The following is a 19,682-nucleotide window of genomic DNA, read 5'->3' as shown; positions in this document are numbered from 1 at the left end:
GTTAACTTGGGAACTAGGAGACAAAAGATTAAGTAAGTAGCAAGCTTTATATTGCTGTTGCTTCTGCCCAGTACGATATTAACTGCTGACAGCAGAAAAGGTGTTTCTAATTTTCCATTTAAGAAATAATCCACTTTCTGCACAATGATTATTTTGTTGCTATTTTATATTGACCGGTGGTAATTGCTTATTCAGTTAGCCTCCTTGAGCGTGTCAGTAGATAAAGGGTGTGGATATTGAATCTACTAAATTGGACATTTGCAGATTCCGTTCCATCGTGCAAAGTCAATTTAATTTTGGAAATAAAAACAGGGCTGACATTATAGTGTGTGCTTGAATTTAACAATGTAAAAGCCCTAAAGGGAGCTTCTGCTGAGACCTTATTCCCTGTTCTCCCCCCCCCCCCCACTTTCTTTAGGATCTTCATCGAACTGGATGCAGTTCTTACTGTGGCCAGGAGGCAGAGCAAGACAGAGTGGTATTAAAACGTGTTTTGCTGGCTTACGCCAGGTGGAACAAATCTGTAGGATATTGTCAAGGCTTTAACATTCTGGCAGCCCTCATTCTTGAAGTAATGGAAGGCAACGAGGGAGATGCTTTAAAAGTGAGTCACGCTACTGAGCAAGGTGTTGTTTTTACCCATATTTTGAATTTTTCCTATCAGAATAGTTTGGCAGTGGGGATAAAGTCCCCCGAAGCAGGGTATGGGTGTGGGTGTTTGTTACACAGGAATGAAGGGGATTTTGAGTTAAGTCCAGTCAAAGGCGACTATGGGGTTGCGGCACACATCTCGCTTTCAGGCCGAGGTAGCCAGCATTTGTCCACAGACAGTTTTCCGGGTCATGTGACCAGCATGACTAAACCACTTTTGGCGCAATGGAATACTGTGACGGAAAACCAGAGTGCACAGAAGCGCCGTTTACCTTTCTGCTGCAGTGGTACCTATTTATCTACTTGCACTTTTGGGTGTGCTTTCAAACTGCTAAGTTGGCAGGAGCTGGGACAGAGCAACAGGAGCTCACCCCATCACAGGGATTCGAACCACCGACCTTCTGATCGGCAAGCCCAAGAGGCTCAGTGGTTTAGACCACAGCACCACCTGCTTCCCTTTACCTTTACCTTCAATACAAATAGATAGAGAATTGCATGGAAATAATTTGTATTCAAACACAGTGATTCCGCAGGACCCTTACTAGCTGCTAGCCTTTTCTGCTTTGTTTTCAGATTATGATTTACTTAATTGATAAAGTGCTGCCTGACAGCTATTTTGTCAATAACCTCCGAGCTCTATCTGTCGACATGGCCGTGTTCCGAGACCTCCTGAGAATGAAACTTCCTGAGCTGTCACAGCATTTGGATACTCTTCAAAGAGCTGCCAACAGGGAAAATGGAGGTAGATGCCTGCACAGATGCCTTCCAATTGTTTTCTTTGTTAGTTTTCTGTTTCTTTGCTCTTATAACATTTCTTTGCTCTGGGAGCATTTAGAACGCATCTGATTACGAGGCTAAGAAATATATTAGCCTGTTTAAAACTTAACAAATGTTTGAGGTGAAACTAATTAATATTATTATTTATTAAATTTGTATACCTGTCCTTCATCTGAAGGTGGTCCACAACATAAAAATACATAACGAGGACACAAAATACATAATGAAAACAAGAACAAAACAAAACCAATAACGTTCCCCCGACAAACACATTTAAAATGACGTAGAATGTTAATCAGCCAAAAGTCTGGTTAAAGAGAGAAGTTTTTGCCTGGCGCATAGTGATATGTAATGAAGGTGCCCGGGGAGCCTCCCCAAAGAGAGCATTTTACATGTGGGGAGCCACCACAGAAAAGGCCCTTTCTTGTGCTGCCATGCTCTGGGTCTCTCATGGACGAAGGACCTCAGATGATTATCACATATATTTTTTTGTATCAGATTTTTAAAAAAATAGCAAACATGATCATAGTGAAAATATTAATAACTGTTCCACTTGGGGTTACTGGTTTGAGAGAGAATCTGTTCTTTGCTGCTGTGTTAATTTACATTTTAAAGATATCTCCTGTATTTTTTCTTAAATGCTAAATTATGGGTGTGAACTGCTTCAGAAAGACTTATTGTCTTGAAAAGCAGCATAAGAAAGTTCAATAAATACTTGATCACCACTGCAGAGTTAAAAGATGCTAAGAGAGTGCTGGGCAATTGGACAAAGCATTTCATTGAAAATTGGGATACTACGGGGTTTGACATGCAAATACTGATACCTTATCCCACTTACTTGTTGTATTCGGGCGTTGCTTGCAGGCTTCCCATAAGCATCTGGTTGGCCACTGTGAGAACAGGATGCTAGACTTTGGTCAGATGAAGCAGGGTTCTTTTTATGTAAAAGAGAGGAAGAGATGGGTTGATGGAAGTAGAAATGCAAGTGTAACAGAGTTTATTGTTACACTCCCGATCCAATCACCTCCCACACCGCTGTTCAGTTTATGATACCAATTCAGAAGGCTTGAGGGTAAAAATCCTACCAGATTCCGACATTAGTAAAAGCTGAGCAGTTCCACAGAGGAATGTTACTAGCATATTATCAATTGTGTTTGGCTTCCTTGGATCTATGGCAAACCGAAAAATGAATGGAATGGAATCATTTGTTGTTACTGCAATTCTGTATTTTTCTTCCTTATGGGTTGTGTTAAGATAAACACTTTCAGGGAATAGCTGTGGATCTGTTCTGTTTTCTTCTGTTTCAGGCGGTTACGAACCCCCACTCACGAACGTCTTCACTATGCAGTGGTTCCTGACCCTGTTCGCTACATGCCTTCCTAACCATACAGTTCTAAAAATCTGGGATTCTGTGTTCTTCGAAGGGTCGGAAATTATACTGAGAGTAGCGCTGGCTATTTGGGCAAAGCTGGGAGAGTAAGTATACTTTCAGCCTATACCTAAAGGAAATGATACTGAATAGTTGTTTGGAGGGTTGGAAGTACTATATGAAATGGTATTGAAGTTCTGACAATGATGCCCATTCTTTTTTCCTTCTCCATCCCAGTTAACCCATATAGCGTGCTTTGCGATGCAGCTATGTTACATACAGTTCAGTTGTTTTGTGGGTTGGTGGTGGTGAGGCAGCAGCTGACATTGCTCCTAAAACATATCCCAGAAGTTGAATCGCCCTCCTTAATGGGTTTGAGTGCAAGAGCACTCTCCTCGCTTTTGCTTCCCAGTAAGTAAGTGATAGGGACGCGGGTGGCACTGTGGTCTAAACCACAGAGCCTAGGGCTTGCCGATCGGAAGGTCAGTGGTTTGAAACCCCGCGACGAGGTGAGCTCCCGTTGTTCGGTCCCAGCTCCTGCTCACCTAGCAGTTCGAAAGCACATCAAGTGCAATTAGATAAATAGGTACCACTCCGGCGGAAAGGTAAACGGCGTTTCCGTGCGCTGCTCTGGTTCGCTAGAAGCAGCTTTGTCATGCTGGCCACATGACCTGGAAAAACTGTCTGCAGACAAACGCCGGCTCCCTCGGCCAGTAAAGTGAGATGAGCGTGCAACCCCAGAGTCATCCGTGACTGGACCTAATGGCCAGGGGTACCTTTAATGGGAATATTATGGGGTTGGATCCAGACTTTGCTGCAGCCAGTGGAGAGGTATCTTTGATAGTTGCAACCAGCACTACTTCCGACACTGTTTGGCGGGGTGGGAGGGAGCCTTGTGTTGAATCAGAAGCCTTGCATAGAGGGAGGATTCCTGTCCACAAAAGGCGGCCTGGATCCAACCCACAAAATTTACACAGGCTTTTTGTCCAGGAGAGGCGCCCTCTAACTGAGGAGGAGGGGTGCTCACTATTTGCCAGGTTCCCCTCCCTCAAATGCAACTCTTGGTGTCCTTCTCCCCAAAATCAGCTCCAGAGATTTGAGGGACCCTGCAGAAGAAGCAAGGGGGACTCGGCAACAGTTCCTTCCCCTCCTCTTCCATTAGCAGAGGTGTCTGCTGGATCAAAAGCCCTTTTGTTGAGTACAAGGGAGTTAATTGAATTCCACCCAGAGTGTTTGCAGCCCTTATTGAAAGTCTAAGAAACACCCTGGTAATTGAATAAACTAATTATCATTCAAAGGATTGTTTTTAAAAAAAGAAGTGTGTTTATTTTGGGACAAGTTCTAACAAATATTCTAGTGGCTGTCAAGAACAGTTGATTAAAAAAGCTAATAGCAAGGGCTTTAGGAATCATTTCCATCTCTTGTGAAGAACTTGAAAAAGCTTTATGAAATAAAGTACTAAGACACATAAATTCAGATTTATGCTTTAAATAATAATAATAATACTTGGAACAACTTATTTCTTTTCCCAGTTAGTTACATTCAAAACAAAAAGACCCAGTCCTTTTGTGAACAAGTTTTTGTCATTGACTTCAAGGGTAATTGCAAGCAGAAGCCTGCTAGTTCAGCTGAAAAATGTTTTGCTGGATTGCATTATTGCTTCTGATCTCCTCTTCTGATGCCCACATATTTTGCTTTCCTGAAGAGCCAGTTTAGATGCAAAAGTTGTCCCTGAAATAAGACAAAAAACTAATTAAGTGCTACTTTCTAAATGCAATTAACACTAATCATGATTTAAAATTTTTCCATAATAGGCAGACAGTTTTCATTTTGACTTCGTCTTTCGAAGAACAATTAGATTTTATTTTATGTCTCATGAGCAGAATTTGCTCATGAGATATTCCTGTTGCTAGGGTAGGGTAGGCAATTCTTGGTGATTTAACAGTGCACCCCTGAAAGTCTGCTCTGAAAGGATCAAGAATGGTGTGGGAGGTTTATGGAGGGCTGTAGAAGAGAGGGGACGTGAGTGGCACTGTAGTTTAAACCACTGAGCCTAGGGCTTGCCGATCAGAAGGTCAGCGGTTTGAATCCCCGCGACGGGGTGAGCTCCAATTGCTTGGTCCCAGCTCCTGCCAACCTAGCAGTTCAAAAGCACAAAGTGCAAGTAGATAGATAGGTACTGCACCGGTGGGAAGGTAAACAACGTTTCCGTGTGCTGCTCTTGTTCGCCAGAAGTGGCTTAGTCATGCTGGCCACATGACCTGGAAGCTGTACACAGTGCAGGAAATGAATTATCCATTATTCTGCCTTATATTCTGGGAACCAGAGCATTGGGCTTGTTGCTGAGAAATATGGGTTCATACCTCCACTCAGTTATGGAGGCTCCCTCGGCCTGTAAAGCGAGATGAGCGCTGCAACCCCAGAGTCGTCCGCAACTAGACGGTCAGGGGTCCCTTTACTTTTACCTAGAAGGAAGGGGAAAGCTGTGAACATTGCTCTCTGACTTCCCCTTACAGTTGTTAGAACCTCTGCTGGATACTGGATTAGACTTCCTTCTATACAAGGAAGGAGCCCTTCTTTTCAAGGATGGGCAACTCAGAATCCAAGCCAAAGGCTACTTCTCCAGCTTGACATATATTGTTAAGACTCAAGAATAAACACTGAGCAGTGCAGTACAGCTGCAGTGAGGTGTCCTCGAATGGTACCTATGTTAGGCATTACCATTATCTTCTCATACTTAAAGCATTTCTACCTTTCCCTACTTCCATCTTCTAGCCTGAAAGCAACTCTCAGGGGTAGCCAATTGAGAGAGATATTTGTTCAGAGACCCCAATGACCTCCATAACTGAGTGGAGGTATGAACCCATATTTCTCAGCAACAAGCTCAATGCTCTGGTTCCCAGAATATAAGGCAGAATAATGGATAATTCGTTTCCTGCACTGTGGTGTTAGGAACCAAAAGGACACAGTTTCAGGCAGTGCATATTTGCAGAAAACTAAATGTCAGATAGTTTCAAAACTGTATAAGTTCTTTCAGATATTCTAGTGCACTGGTCTTTAGTGCACTGCTGAATTGCAACCCACTCTGAATGAATCCCTAGCCGGAATTAAGATTGCCGGGGGAAAAATCAACAACCTCAGATATGCAGATGACACAACACTGATGGCAGAAAGTGAGGAGGAATTAAAGAACCTTTTAATGAGGGTGAAAGAGGAGAGCGCAAAATATGGTCTGAAGCTCAACATCAAAAAAACGAAGATCATGGCCACTGGTCCCATCACCTCATGGCAAATAGATGGGGAAGGAATGGAGGCAGTGAGAGATTTTACTTTCTTGGGCTCCATGATCACTGCAGATGGTGACAGCAGTCACAAAATTAAAAGACGCTTGCTTCTTGGGAGAAAAGCAATGACAAACCTAGACAGCATCTTAAAAAGCAGAGACATCACCTTGCCAACAAAGGTCCGTATAGTTAAAGCTATGGTTTTCCCAGTAGTGATGTATGGAAGTGAGAGCTGGACCATAAAGAAGGCTGATCGCTGAAGAATTGATGCTTTGGAATTATGGTGCTGGAGGAGACTCTTGAGAGTCCCATGGACTGCAAGAAGATCAAACACATCCATTCTTAAAAAATCAGCCCTGAGTGCTCCCTGGAAGAACAGATCCTGAAGCTGAGGCTCCAATACTTTGGCCACCTCATAAGAAGAGAAGACTCCCTGGAAAAGACCCTGATGTTGGGAAAGATGGAGGGCACAAGGAGAAGGGGACGACAGAGGACGAGATGGTTGGACAGTGTTCTCGAAGCTACCAGCATGAGTTTGACCAAACTGCGGGAGGCAGTGGAAGACAGGAGTGCCTGGCTTGCTCTGTTCCATGGGGTCACGAAGAGTTGGACACGACTAAATGACTAAACAACAACAACAACAAAAGTAGGTCACAGCTTGATTCCAGGTGGATTACAACAGGTGCACCACCACCATTTACTTCTTAAGGGTATATGAAATATGATGTTGATCTGATGGTGCCACAGTTTCTTTTGCAGCTTCCTGCAGTGCAGAGTCTCTTGTTTCTGTTTATATAGATATTATTTAGTTTGTAACCCAGGGAGGTAACAGTATATTGAAAACATAGGACCAGACTATTGAACTGTTGTCTATGTTTTTATACTTGAATATCTTTGGCTACTGAAATAGTTTTGCGTTGCTTCTAGAAAATACTCAGGTTTAGATCTGAGTGCTCAGGTGGAAAGGTTACATCCACCTCGGGCCCTCCTCTAAAACAAGGACACAAAGATAAATTATGATGATCAAAGCCAACCTGATATTTATTTCAAGTAGGTCTTTGTCAGAGTCTCTGTTTCTGTTGCTTATCTACAGAAGCTCATGGTGAGATTACGGTTTTCAGAGTTAAACTGGCAATCTGAAATAGAAGATGCTGCATGAATTCTAAGTCATGATCATTTTCATTCCTTTGAGGCGCATGTACTGTTGTCTTGAATCACTATCTTGTTGTCCTTTCTTTGACCTCTCAAGAGCACCCTAAAGAGTTCAACTGTCTACAGATCAATCACATGCTCACTGAGAAAACACCACATTGAAGGGGGGAAATAATCATTCCTCTGTGGAAGTCGAAAGAAGGGCAGGAAAACTTCAAAAGAAGCTCTCATCAAACTGGAACTGTGCAAATATTAAACAACTATGTCTCTAAAGCGTTCTATCTAAATTTTATCTAGGATGTACATGTGTAGAGACAACAGTCTAGCCTCTCCTTTAAATGGAATGGTTACTACCCTTTCCTTTGGAAATTTCCCATGAATGTTATTGGGACCTGTTTACTGGCCTGCTACTTAATAACAGATGGTTCCCTTGCTGATGTAGAGATTAAACAAAATTTCACGAAACACTGACAAGTTGCATAGACACTGCAATAAGGAAATAACTGAACGGAAACAGGACTAGTCTTTTCCTTCCTACACTTAAGGTTGAAGTCCTATCAAACATTTAGTAACACTTCCCTCTCCTTTCCCTTTGCTCTGTGTGCTGAAATTGCTTCCTACTCCCAGCATAGTTAGTGTGACCATAGTTCATCGTAGATGGCTGGCTTTTAAAGAGCGATTGCTCTCTTTCTAAACTACAAAATGGTTTGAATCACTTTCCGTTGGATTACTGAATTAGAATCTGCTTTTTCTTCTTCTTACCGTGTTAGTTCAAATTTTATAAGTGTTTTTTATGATTTTGAGCTGCTTTGAGAAAAGTGGCATAAGAAATAATGTAAATAAATAATCGCCACAGAGTAAATCACACAAATAGGGTGCTTCGTTGGATGACTCATTCCCCTGAACACTGGGATACTTTCAAGTGTGACAAAGAAATAGTGTTGTATTTTCACTTTTTATGTTTGCATCATGCTGAAACACAGATTAATAGCCTGTTCTCTAATTAGAGCTATTTGTGGATATCTGTCTACTAATATCACTAATGTTAAGCTGTTTATAGCTGTTTATGTGTATCCCCCTCTCTTCAAATAACTGATTACGCACTCTATATTTACTCAGAAATATAACATGTTGTTTAGACAATGGAAATGTTTGTGTTGCAATGCAGGCAGATAGATTGTTGTGAAACTGCGGATGAATTTTATGGCACCATGGGAAAGTTAACCCAAGAGATGTTGGAAGGTGACCTGATTGATAGCAATGAACTCATGCAGGTTAGTAAGTATGAACTACATTAAGGTGAAACTAGGGTGGAATAATCTTGCTCTGGTTGGACAAAGCTCACGTTTTTTCAAGGTATTAAAAATACCCTAAAGGGACGCTGTAGCTCAATGGTAGAATATCTTCTCTGCATGCAAAGGTTTTCATATTCAGCCCCTGGCATCCCCTGTTAGGACTGAGAAAGACTCCTTTATATAGCTGCTGCCAGGAAGCAAATATAGCATTGAGCTGGAAGGTCTGACCCTGTATAAGGCAGCTTACTGGGTTCCTGGGTTCAGAAAAGGAAGAAAAAAACAGTTCAAAAATTATAAAGTGTTCTCCGAAATCTAATTGAAGCAGAGTGTTCTATTACTGTTAATAACAAGTCAACCTTGTACAGTTCGCTTTTCATCCAACTTTGGCAAGAACTTTAAAGACAGGGAAGGAACCTTATGAATAAAGCAAATGTGCTGTACTTTTAAAATACAAAGCGGTGGCTGCCCACATAGCTCTTGAAATAGGTTTGTACAATACTGAGAAGAGTGCAATGAATGTCAGTATCAGACTGCTGCCTACTCTCTTATAAATTGCGTTTCGGTGATTAGTTTGATGTGTGAATTCAAAATACGGGGCAATATTCAACTAAGTTTTACTCATGGCAGACTCGTTGAAATTATTGAGCTTATGTCAGCCATGTTCACCGATTACAAGGGCTCTGCTCTGTGGAAAACTTAGTTGAACTGCATTTGTCATAATAAAGCTGTTCTAGTTCAGAGAGCTTCCGGGTTTACAAAGGTATGAGTCTTTGTGGTATAGGGGTCAGAGTGCTGGAATTGAACCCAAGAGACCATGGTTTCAATCCCCACTCAGCCCTAAAGTTCCAGTGGGTGACCTTGGGCCAGTCTCACTCTCTCAGCCTACCTCACAGGGTTGTTCTGAGGATAAAGATGAAGAAAAGGAAAGCCATGGATACTACCTTGAGCTCCTTGGAAGAAAGATGGGATAGATATGTAACAATAATAGGCAGATAGCCTTGAGTATTAAAGGAAGCCTGCCTTCGGCCATGTAAGATAGCCCACCAAGATGCTTAATAAATCACCTATTTTTTGCTGTTTTGGGGAGGATTTTTTTTAAAAAAGGAAGGTACAATATATGGCTGTAGTGTTATGTTCAGCTTGGTGGGCTATGAATATTGGTTCCCCCACCCACCCAGAAGTAGCCATATCAGTCTGTTGCAGCTAAAAGAGAAGGGGACAGGAACATGTACCGTATTTTTCGTCCCATAGGACGCACCTAGTTTTTTGGGGGGGAAATAAAGGAATTTTTCCCCCTTTATTTTCTCCAAAATTTATTTCCTTTATTTCCTTTATTTCTTTTGGGGGGAAATAAAGGGGAAAAAATTTCCGCTGTCCCCCGAGCTTGTGGGGCTGGCCAATGTCTGCCCGGCACGCTCTGCTTCAGGGTGCCTTGCCCACCGGGCGGCAGGCTGCTATCTGCAGCGTGGGGAGCCCTGCGGGAACTCCCGCGGGCTCCCCACGCTGCAGATGTCTTCCCCGCGCGCGGGGCGCTCTACTTCAGGGTGCCCCCGCGCTGGGCAGCAGGCTGCTATCCGCAGCCTAGGGAGCCCTGCGGGAACTCTCGTGGGCTCCCCAGGCTTGCTGATAGCTTCCTGAAGCCTGGAGAGCAAGAGGGGTTGGTGCGCACCGACCCCTCTCGCTCTCTAGGCTTCAGCGAAAGCCTGTATTCGCCCCATAGGACGCACACAGATTTCCCCTTCATTTTTGGAGGGGAAAAAGTGCGTCCTATAGGGTGAAAAATACGGTAGTTCTGTTTATAACCTAAACCTCTGGAAACTAGCAACATGCAGAAAAATAATAATGGTACAATTTCATTCAGAGGTTTCATATGGAACAGATTTCTTTTGACATAAAGGGTATAAATGATTTTCAGGTTCTGCTGCAGTTCTTCTCCCAAAGGATAGGATTGTAGGAATACAGTAACAAAGCAGGTGAAAGTGATCAAACTCCAATAAGGGGGGGAAGAGATGTGGGGGCTAGGTACAGTTTTGTCTGTTCCCACGCTTGCCAGGTGTTGTGGGAACTCGCAAAATGGAAGAGGTGTTTTATGTTGTTGGAGTTTTTGTGCACACTCCTGACTGAGGCCAAAGGAATCTCATCTCCAGAAGGGCTTAACGTTTCATTGCTTGCACTACATCAGGGCAATGTGGTGTCCCGTCCCCCCCACCTTCAGGCAAGAAGTATAGCATCAGTTTCTATGGTAGCTTTTGTGTATTAAGTACAGGCCAAGCAGACTCACTCATTCTTTATTCATTCAGAAACACGCCTTAATTGAGAGACTTTTGCCTTGCGCTAACGCTCGAAGGGGACGCAGGTGGCGCTGTGGGTTAAAGCCTCAGCACCTAGGGCTTGCCGATCGAAAGGTCGGCGGTTCGAATCCCTGCGGCGGGGTGCGCTCCCGCTGCTCGGTCCCAGCGCCTGCCAACCTAGCAGTTCGAAAGCACCTCCGGGTGCAAGTAGATAAATAGGGACCGCTTCCAGCGGGAAGGTAAACGGCGTTTCCGTGTGCGGCTCTGGCTCTGGCTCTGGCTCTGGCCAGAGCAGCGATGTCACGCTGGCCACGTGACCCGGAAGTGTCTCCGGACAGCGCTGGCCCCTGGCCTCTTAAGTGAGATGGGCGCACAACCCCAGAGTCTGTCAAGACTGGCCCGTACGGGCAGGGGTACCTTTACCTTTACCTTTAATGCTCGAAGAGAGTGCATATGGCAGCACTTCTTTTTTGGCAAATCAAACGTTTGTGATTATTTCCACCCTTTGTTCACTTTCTTGCTTTTGTGACATGGTAGCAATAAAGAATGCTTCCAACATCTGTTAGTTCATAATTTCTGTTTGGAGTGGGTGCAGAGAGGACAGAAGTTGCAGTTTGGCAACATCTGCAGGACCATAGATTAACCACACTTGCAGTAGAGATGGTTTAAATTTGCAAACACTGCCTTGAAAACAAATGCCTTAGAATGCAGCGAATGCTTGCGTTTGCGCGAGTTTTCCATGCATGTATGTCCTTGTTATCTTTTCTGCCTCATTCAAATAGTTCTCTTAACGTTTCCAGCGAGACAGTCGTCTTCTTTCCTGCAGGAAATGTATGTTCCATCACAAAAAACAAACCTTTCACCTTTCGTTTGAGGAAATATATTGCCTAATCCTGCAGCCATCCATTTTTTGATTTATGGACAGTTGCTTTGAAAGTGTAAAAGAAAAGGCACCGATTTTAAAAGCTTGTCTCTTTCTTTTCGCCCCCTAGACTGTTTATTCTATGGCCCAGTTCCCTTTCCCACAACTAGCAGAATTACGGGAGAAATACACATACAACATTACTCCTTTTCCTGCCTCAGTGAAATCAGCTTCAGGGTAAGTCTGCCCTCACCTCTTGCCAGTACCATATATTGTAATCCAGGCAAGATCTGTACATAAACGTAGATTATTATGTATCTTGAGCCTGGTGTTTATTATATAGTTTATTATAGATGCACTTGCATGTCCAGGATAGCAATGTGTCTGTGTGCTTTCCTTTTGCAGATGGCTGGGAAAAATTAGAGACAGTGATGAGGAGAACGACCTCGACGATGAAGATTCCATAGCTAATGTCATTGGTTGCCTTGGGCCATTCAGTGGGTTTCTAGCCCCAGAACTACAGAAGTATCAAAAGCAATTCAAAGGTAAAGAATGTAAACATTACAGCATCACCACAGGAGCTTCTTTCCCCCATGGGTTTATCTTGCAGTTCTGCTATATAGTTTAGAGGCCTGCAGATTAGCATCCCTGGGAATCAGCCCTTAATCAAATGCTTGATGGACAAACCATGCCATTCCGTGGGCTTTGAGAGGTGGGTATAGGAGCATTTGATTAATATGGCCCATTCCATCTTTATCTGTATTGGATTTAAAATGGTTTTTACATGTTTTTATTACTGATTTTTTTAAATCGTTGAGTCACATTAGGCTGTTTCATAGGAAGTGCTTCATAGGTAAAATATAGCTGCCTCTTTGGTGCTGATGGCAGTACAGTAGTACCTCGGGTTACATACGCTTCAGGTTACAGACTCCGCTAACCCAGAAATAGTGCTTTAGGTTAAGAACTTTGCTTCAGGATGAGAACAGAAATCGTGCTCTGGCGGCTCAGCAGCAGGAAGAGGCCCCATTAGCTAAAGTGGTGCTTCAGGTTAAGAACAGTTTCAGGTTAAGAACGGACCTCCGGAACGAATTAAGTACTTGGTGCTTCAGGTTAAGAACAGTTTCAGGTTAAGAACGGACCTCCGGAATGAATTAAGTACTTAACCTGAGGGTACCACTGTACAATCAAACCTCGGCTCCCGAACGGCTCCATTTCTAAACAGTTCGGCCCCCGAACACCAAAAACCTGGAAGTAAATGCTCCGGTTTTCGAACATTTTTCAGAAGACGAATGTCTGGCGCGGCTTCTGCTGAGTGCAGGAAGCTCTTACAACCAACCAGAAGCCGTGATTCAGTTGTCAAAAGTTTCAGAAGCCAAATGGGCTTCCGGAACAGATTATGTTCAACAACTGAGGTTTGACTGTACTATGGAATGGTATTTTATCTCAAATATAATGCGATTGGGCCCACAACTGAGCAATTAGAGAGGAGCAGTGTATCCCTTCCTTAACTATGTTCTGTTCTCCACCCCCATGATGGCTTGCTGTGTACTTTTGAGAACAGCGTTGCCAAGTAATATTCAAAGTCACATCAAGATGAATATATGGTAATTTTTTTGTTGATAGTTCCTGAGGGTTTAAGTAGAGGCCGGTAACAGTTTCATGTTGACTACTGCTGATCTTTTGAGATTTAAAATTTGCCAGTCTTTTAAATACAAGTACAGACAATGCCAGGTTATTGAAATCCTCTGCTCATGTAAGGCAGGGATGGGGAACCTGTGCCCCCAGGTGATTTTTGGATTGCGGCTACCTTCATCCCCAACCAGCATTGCCAGTGGTTAGGGGATAATGAGAGTTTATAGTCCAAACAGCATCTGGAGGGCTATAGTTTTCCCTCCCCCAATTTAAGGACGGTGGGGTTGCCATTATGTAATACATTCTGATGCATTTCTCATGCTCTCTTCCTACTATGCATAGATCATAATGAAGAGCAGACTCTAGGTTCCAGCAATATTGCAGAGCTAAGCCCTGGAGCAATAGATGCTTGTCGGAGTGAATACCACGCCGCGTTTAACAGTATGATGATGGAACGTATGACCACAGACATTAATGCGCTGAAAAGGCAGTATTCACGGATAAAGAAGAAACAGCAGCAACAGGTCCATCAGGTGTACATCAGAGCAGGTAAATTGCTTGTGTTTGGAAGCGCAAGTTAGCTTCAGCTATGTGCATGAGAAAGCAAATAATGTTTTTGTGTGTTCATTTATATATAGAAGACGAAAAGAATAAAATAGTTGGAAGGATCTCATCTGACTAAAGAGCATGTCACTTATAAAGACGATGTTGATCTTTGTTTTTCTTTTGTTAGGGTCTGAAGATGATGACCCTGGGATTATGTTAGATCCCAGGGACCAGCCGAATAATGGTATTTAAAGATATCTATGCTAATCTTGGATACAATATTGGTTTCTCTGATTTTACTAACAGCTCTGGCATCCTTGGACTTGGGGTCACATGTTCTGAATTTTCAATTGGATGGACAGTGATTTGGCATCAGAACTATCAACAAATTACAAGATTATATATGAATTGGCTGGACTTAGACCAAATATGTTTCAACGCTGATTTAGCATAAAGTGCACATACAGTCGCTGCTGATCAGTAAATACCCTTTGTGACAGTATTATCTGTGGGATGAACCATTTGAAAACTGAACTTTCACTTTACTGCTAGAGATGGGTCGTACCTCCTAATAGTGGTGAGGAATCTTATCCCACATCTGACAGTATGGCCTTCCTGTCCCAGGCTGGATTTTCAGCTCCATCTTTCATAGGAAATACCCCATGAAATGAAATTTTGAAAATCTAAGAAATATAGTATACACAGAACAGCCATGTGGCAAAACCAAATTGACGAAGGTTTTCATTTCCCAGGATTGCCAAAGTCCCTTTTCACTAACCTTAATCAATTGTTATATATATCCTTTGGCACTCTCTCTCTCGTCTCTCTGTGACTGGATATTCTGCTGGGAAATGGTCTGTCTTGGTTACCATATTAAATTACTGAATGTTCTTTCTATGAAATGGAGTATTTACCCAGCTGCTTGGTTATAGATACCTTTGTGTGGTCGTCAGGACAAGGCAGAGGCAGAAGGCAGAGTCTAGCATGCTATTCACATGATTTAGTAGTTAAACTAAACCAACCCATAGTACCTAATCCATCAGTTTATTCATCTGTTGTGTATGTGTATAGCTTCGTAATATATTTAATTTCACATTCTTGCTTTCTTTGGTCTTTATTGCCTTGAAAAGAAGGCTTGGGTTAGGATCTTCATTTTTATTTGCTTGGGATAGGTGTCAGAGAAATTTGTAAAGAGGATCACTGCTGCTCAGTTAAACATATCTGAACTGTAACTTCAGTAGTAGAATCACATAATCCTGACTGAAACTCTGGAGAGACACTGCCAGTTAGTGTAAGTGCTGAACTAGATGCATCAGTAGCCTGATTTGGTATATGTAGCTTCTTATGTACCAGATGTTTTCTCTTTAAAAGTAAATAAGTCCTACTTACCAAATGGCTTTCTTAGTTCTGAATCAACATAAAATACATTTTCCTTGCTTTCTTCAGGCTGCTAGATGCTCTGTTTCTTGTTGCATTTCCCCCCTAGTCAACAGAAACAATGGAGCCTGCTATTAAGAAGGAGAGAGACATGAGAAGCACATGGTCAAGTATCTGAGTCAATTTTGGATTGGAAAATGCAGTGTATAGCAGGGATAGAAGGATCTTTCAACTTGTGTTCTCTCGGTTACTCATTTTTCTATTCTTAAATCATGTCCTCTACATTTCTGTAGCAATCTGATTCATGAAAACTGATCAACATTTCAAAGCAAATTTCTCCTAATGAACACATTTTGATAATCGGTTTTGACCAATGCACACATTTTTGCAAGACATTTCCCCTCATATAATGCATTTTATGTCATTTTCACTGATGCATATTAATGTTCATGTGCACTTTCCCCTAATGTAATGCATTTTTAAAAGAAAGGTTGATTGGAGAACACCACCACAAAATTCAGATAAGTGCTAATTTTGAGGGATAGCTGTGTTTCTGTTCTCATATAATTTTCCTGAAAGTGCTAATTTGATAGACCTGCATTTAATTGCAAACTTAATTTAATTTCTCCCCCACCCATATGTGTTTGTGTATCAGACTGGTCAGGTTTGCTTTAATGTTTGATCATTTGCCTTGCCTCATTCAATAGCGTGCTTCTTAAATGTTTGTTTTCTTCAGATAAAGGACCAGTTACTAGTCTTCTGCCCTCTCAAGTGAACCATTCTCCAGTGATCAACCACCTTCTGCTAGGAAAGAAGATAAAGCCAACTAACAGGTCTTCCAAAAATGCTATTATTCATGTTCCAAATCACGCAGGAGGCAAGATGTCACCCAGTCCCCACGAAGATCTTAAAACAAAGCTCAACTCTCCTTGGCGCACTCACATTAGGGTGCATCGAAAGAATATAGCAAGAGCCAAAGGCCAGCTGGGCTATGGAGATACAATAGGGTTAATAGAAGAGCAGAATGAAGGTGTGAAAACCAGTAGCCCCAATGGGAAAGAAGAGGCTCCAAGCAAATCTGAATCTATGGAAATCGAAGGCAGTGATTCAGATGCCCGGACTGCTGAAGGACAGTCTCCTGAACCAAGTTACAAAGATGCCAATGCCAACGTCAACGTATCAGCTGTTCAGCTGAAGCTCGAAGCTCTGGAACTTACCCAAAATGACAAAGATGATGTTGAATCAGTATCGACTTCGTTCTGTCAGACACCTCTATCTGAGTTCCCAAATTCACCCAGTGACAGTGGGACAGTGGCAAAATCTCCCCAAGCTGCCATTACTAAACCACAAGTCTTCAGTCCTTTCCCCAGTGTCAAACCTCTCAGAAAATCAGCTGCGGCCAGAAACCTAGGATTGTATGGTCCAACCGAGAGAACCCCAACTGTACACTTCCCACAAATGAGCAGAAGCTTTAACAAGCCTGCAAGCGGTAACAGCGGGTCAAAAAACCGATGATGTATATATCGCTGGCGCATCATCATCATCATCATCATCATCATCTCAGTGTGTTCGTTGTTCTGAAGGAGTTTCTGAATAATTTCATTTCTTAATTGAAATAATGAAGATAAGTTGCAACTGGAACATAAACTGTATGATCAAAGAGCTGTCTTTTTTTAAATATAACGTGGAGTAGTGAAAGTACACAGTGCCACATACAGTTTTCATGTTCAAAAAAGGAACATTGACTTTCAGCAATGAGAAGCTGTAATACGGAATTCGGTAATACAGTGGTAGGACAGTTTTTTTCCTGTCGGTTCATCAAGAAGACTACCACCTTTTATGGTCCAGTGGCTAATTAGCAGAGCCTTGTAGCTGCCTCAGTGAAGTGCACTGAAGTGCACTGAACTTCAAAATTTCAGGCAGATTAAAATATTTTTTAAAAAAACTGCTTCTGTATAATATATACGGAATATATTTGAGCAGCTGACACATTAGCTGTGTTTTAGCATTTTCCACTCGAATGCCACTGGTGTTACTTCCTTTAATTATTTTTGATATAATAATTATCACCTTAGGTCAGTTAAAAAGGGAAGTTGAAATGCTTTCTATGACTCGATCGTGGCTCCCTATTATGACCTTCAGTGAGTCATGGGACTGTCGGAATATATATTTAAATCTGTTAGTTAAATTGTCACTAAAATTCCTAGAAGTATCTGGTATTAAAGACAAATCTTCCTTAGCCTTTTTAATAAGGTTAAGTCACTTTTCATGTTAACTGCTGGGCAGTGTTGTTCCACAGTGTATGTTAATTCCCTAATGTGTCAGCTTCCTGGCTGAGGAAAATTTATGGCTGTATCCTGATGATGTAAGATCGTCTTTAGTGTACTACTTAACTTTTTTCAGCCAGTGAAGGTTTTAGCAGTTTCCTGCAGATCTTGTCCCTTGCTTCTACATTTGAAGTGAAATGATCTATTGCCTAACAAGCTTCAAGGAATTAGAGGTGGTTATCACTATGGTGTATTATGTAAACAATTGTTAAAATTCCAAAACTTGACAGTCAGCATGGAGAAAGGGGTCTCCTGTTTCTCAGTCTCCAAAACACTGCAACCCCCCCCCCCATTTCTAAAACATAGAATACTGTTGTTCAATAATGGGAATTAGTGAACAACTAACTGTGTAGACTTGGGGAAATTACAAACTCTGAAACAGTTTTAGATTTGTAAAATGAAGAGTAGGAGCCGACCTCACAGGACAAATGTAAGGGCTATAAGTGCTGTGCAAAGTTAAGTGCAATAAAAAATAGCACGTGCTCCCATACCAACAAGAGTCATTCTAGGGTAATAGACAGAAGTCCATTATCTACAAAAGTTGTTGTCTATATCTGTCCTGTTCACAATAGCTGTGAGCATTAAGCCCAGGTGCTTAAAGGAAGAGTACACTGATGATGAATCAATCCTACTTACAATTTGTGGAGTTCTCTGTTACAGAAGAGCTCCCAAGTCTACACAGTCTTCCATTATCCTTTAGTTGAAGTTCTCTGAATGGGTAGCACCTCATCCTGCAATCCACAGTTGGTTCAGGAAATGTATACCCACATAGCACAACAAGAATCCTCCAGACTTCTCTAAGTAATAGCTCTTAGGTTGCAGTCCTGAACAGACTTACCTGGAACGTAGGTCCAGTTGAACGCAGTAGAACTTACTTCTGAATAGACCTGCATGCGATTGTGCTGAATGTGTAACTCTTATGTTTTCAGCGAACAGATAAACCAGCACAGAAGAATAAAGGATCAGTGCAGAATCTAAAGTATCATGCACCTAGATTGCTAACAAGTTTTGGTTTTCCCATGATCTCTGAGCAGCAGTCTACATGCTTCACAGCAAGCCAATTATGAACCTGAGGAAGGTTCAAAAAACAGTTTGTGATATGGCGCCAGGTGGGCGTACTATTAAAAATCCTACTGCGTCGGCTTGTCCAGTGTACTTCTTTGGACCTCAGCTGCTGATTCTCCAGTATCATATAAAAGACATAGGATTTGGCCCTCAAAACACTGACCCAAAACCAATTTGGATTCCAACTTTATTTTGGAAATCTCTGTAGTTTCCTACCCTGAAAGACAATTATGTCCTTCGCTGTGTGAATTTTTCAGAGCTAATATTCAGAGCTAATATTTTGTCCACATTAAATATTTCTGTAAAAATGATTTTCCCCCATTCCTAAAGGAGTAATGAAAGCAGCTAAAGACTAAGCTAAAATTATATCCAAGATTAGCAGTTTGCAAACCCATAAAGCATTCTGAAATTGCTTGACACCCCATTTACTGCAATGGAAAGCACTAGAGGGAATCTTATTTGGGATCTACCCTGTGCATGCACACAAGACATTTCAGAGCTGTCTGACGCTGAGGTCAGTGTCTTATGTGGAATTCTGCATGGGTACTAGAGCTCTCCCTGTCCCTGCACATCAATCAGAGCAGCTAGTTTTGGCATGTTGTATCTACATTATGATGACAGGTAGTTCTGGACCCATCACTGTTGCCACCTGAGTGATGCCAGTAAGAAACTGAAATAACTTACGAGTCTGTCTGCCTTTTGTGCGCTGTGATTTAAGATACTTTGGTGTTAAACTTTGTATCTTTGATGTATACAATGTACTATAGATATTGTAACATTATAAATATAAACAGGATAATATATACAGGATGTATGAAATGGTGTCTTTGTCGGAGAAGTTTTATCTGTGTTCGTGTCTGAATCTAATGGGTATAGTTGATGCCATTTTCTGTCTTGTAGATTAAATAGGACTTACCAATAATGCATTTTAAATATTAATAATAATGAGTTGCTTCCAATTTCTTGCAGTAAGGCAGGGTTACCAAATCTCAAATATTTCTAACAAAACAAAAATGCACAGCCCATGATTATCCATGCTGTGTGCATGATTTGC

The 19,682-nt window shown here is 41.9% G+C and overlaps 1 protein-coding gene across 5 annotated transcripts in view; it reads left to right on the top strand.

Moving 5' to 3' along the window:
- The window catches only part of TBC1D30 (TBC1 domain family member 30), a 44,720-nt gene extending 25,270 nt beyond the window's left edge, over positions 1-19,450 (top strand). For 3 of the 5 annotated variants that reach the window (XM_079994149.1, XM_079994151.1, XM_079994153.1), the window contains 9 exons: positions 419-604; positions 1,225-1,393; positions 2,736-2,904; positions 8,402-8,507; positions 11,812-11,918; positions 12,087-12,226; positions 13,656-13,862; positions 14,047-14,103; positions 15,973-19,450. In XM_079994149.1, the coding sequence (XP_079850275.1) occupies positions 419-604; positions 1,225-1,393; positions 2,736-2,904; positions 8,402-8,507; positions 11,812-11,918; positions 12,087-12,226; positions 13,656-13,862; positions 14,047-14,103; positions 15,973-16,751 (1,920 nt within the window). In that variant the 3' untranslated portion in view covers positions 16,752-19,450. The remainder of the gene's footprint in view (positions 1-418; positions 605-1,224; positions 1,394-2,735; positions 2,905-8,401; positions 8,508-11,811; positions 11,919-12,086; positions 12,227-13,655; positions 13,863-14,046; positions 14,104-15,972) is intronic. The other 2 variants (XM_079994150.1, XM_079994152.1) reach the window with 1 other exon arrangement.
- The last annotated feature ends 232 nt before the right edge of the window (positions 19,451-19,682 follow it).

The sequence above is a fragment of the Podarcis cretensis genome, assembly GCF_951804945.1.
Source record: "Podarcis cretensis genome assembly, chromosome: 10".
Classification (NCBI taxonomy): domain Eukaryota; kingdom Metazoa; phylum Chordata; class Lepidosauria; order Squamata; family Lacertidae; genus Podarcis; species Podarcis cretensis.
The sequence above is the reverse complement of the archived record's forward strand: the minus strand, read 5'-3'. Positions and strand labels throughout refer to the sequence as shown.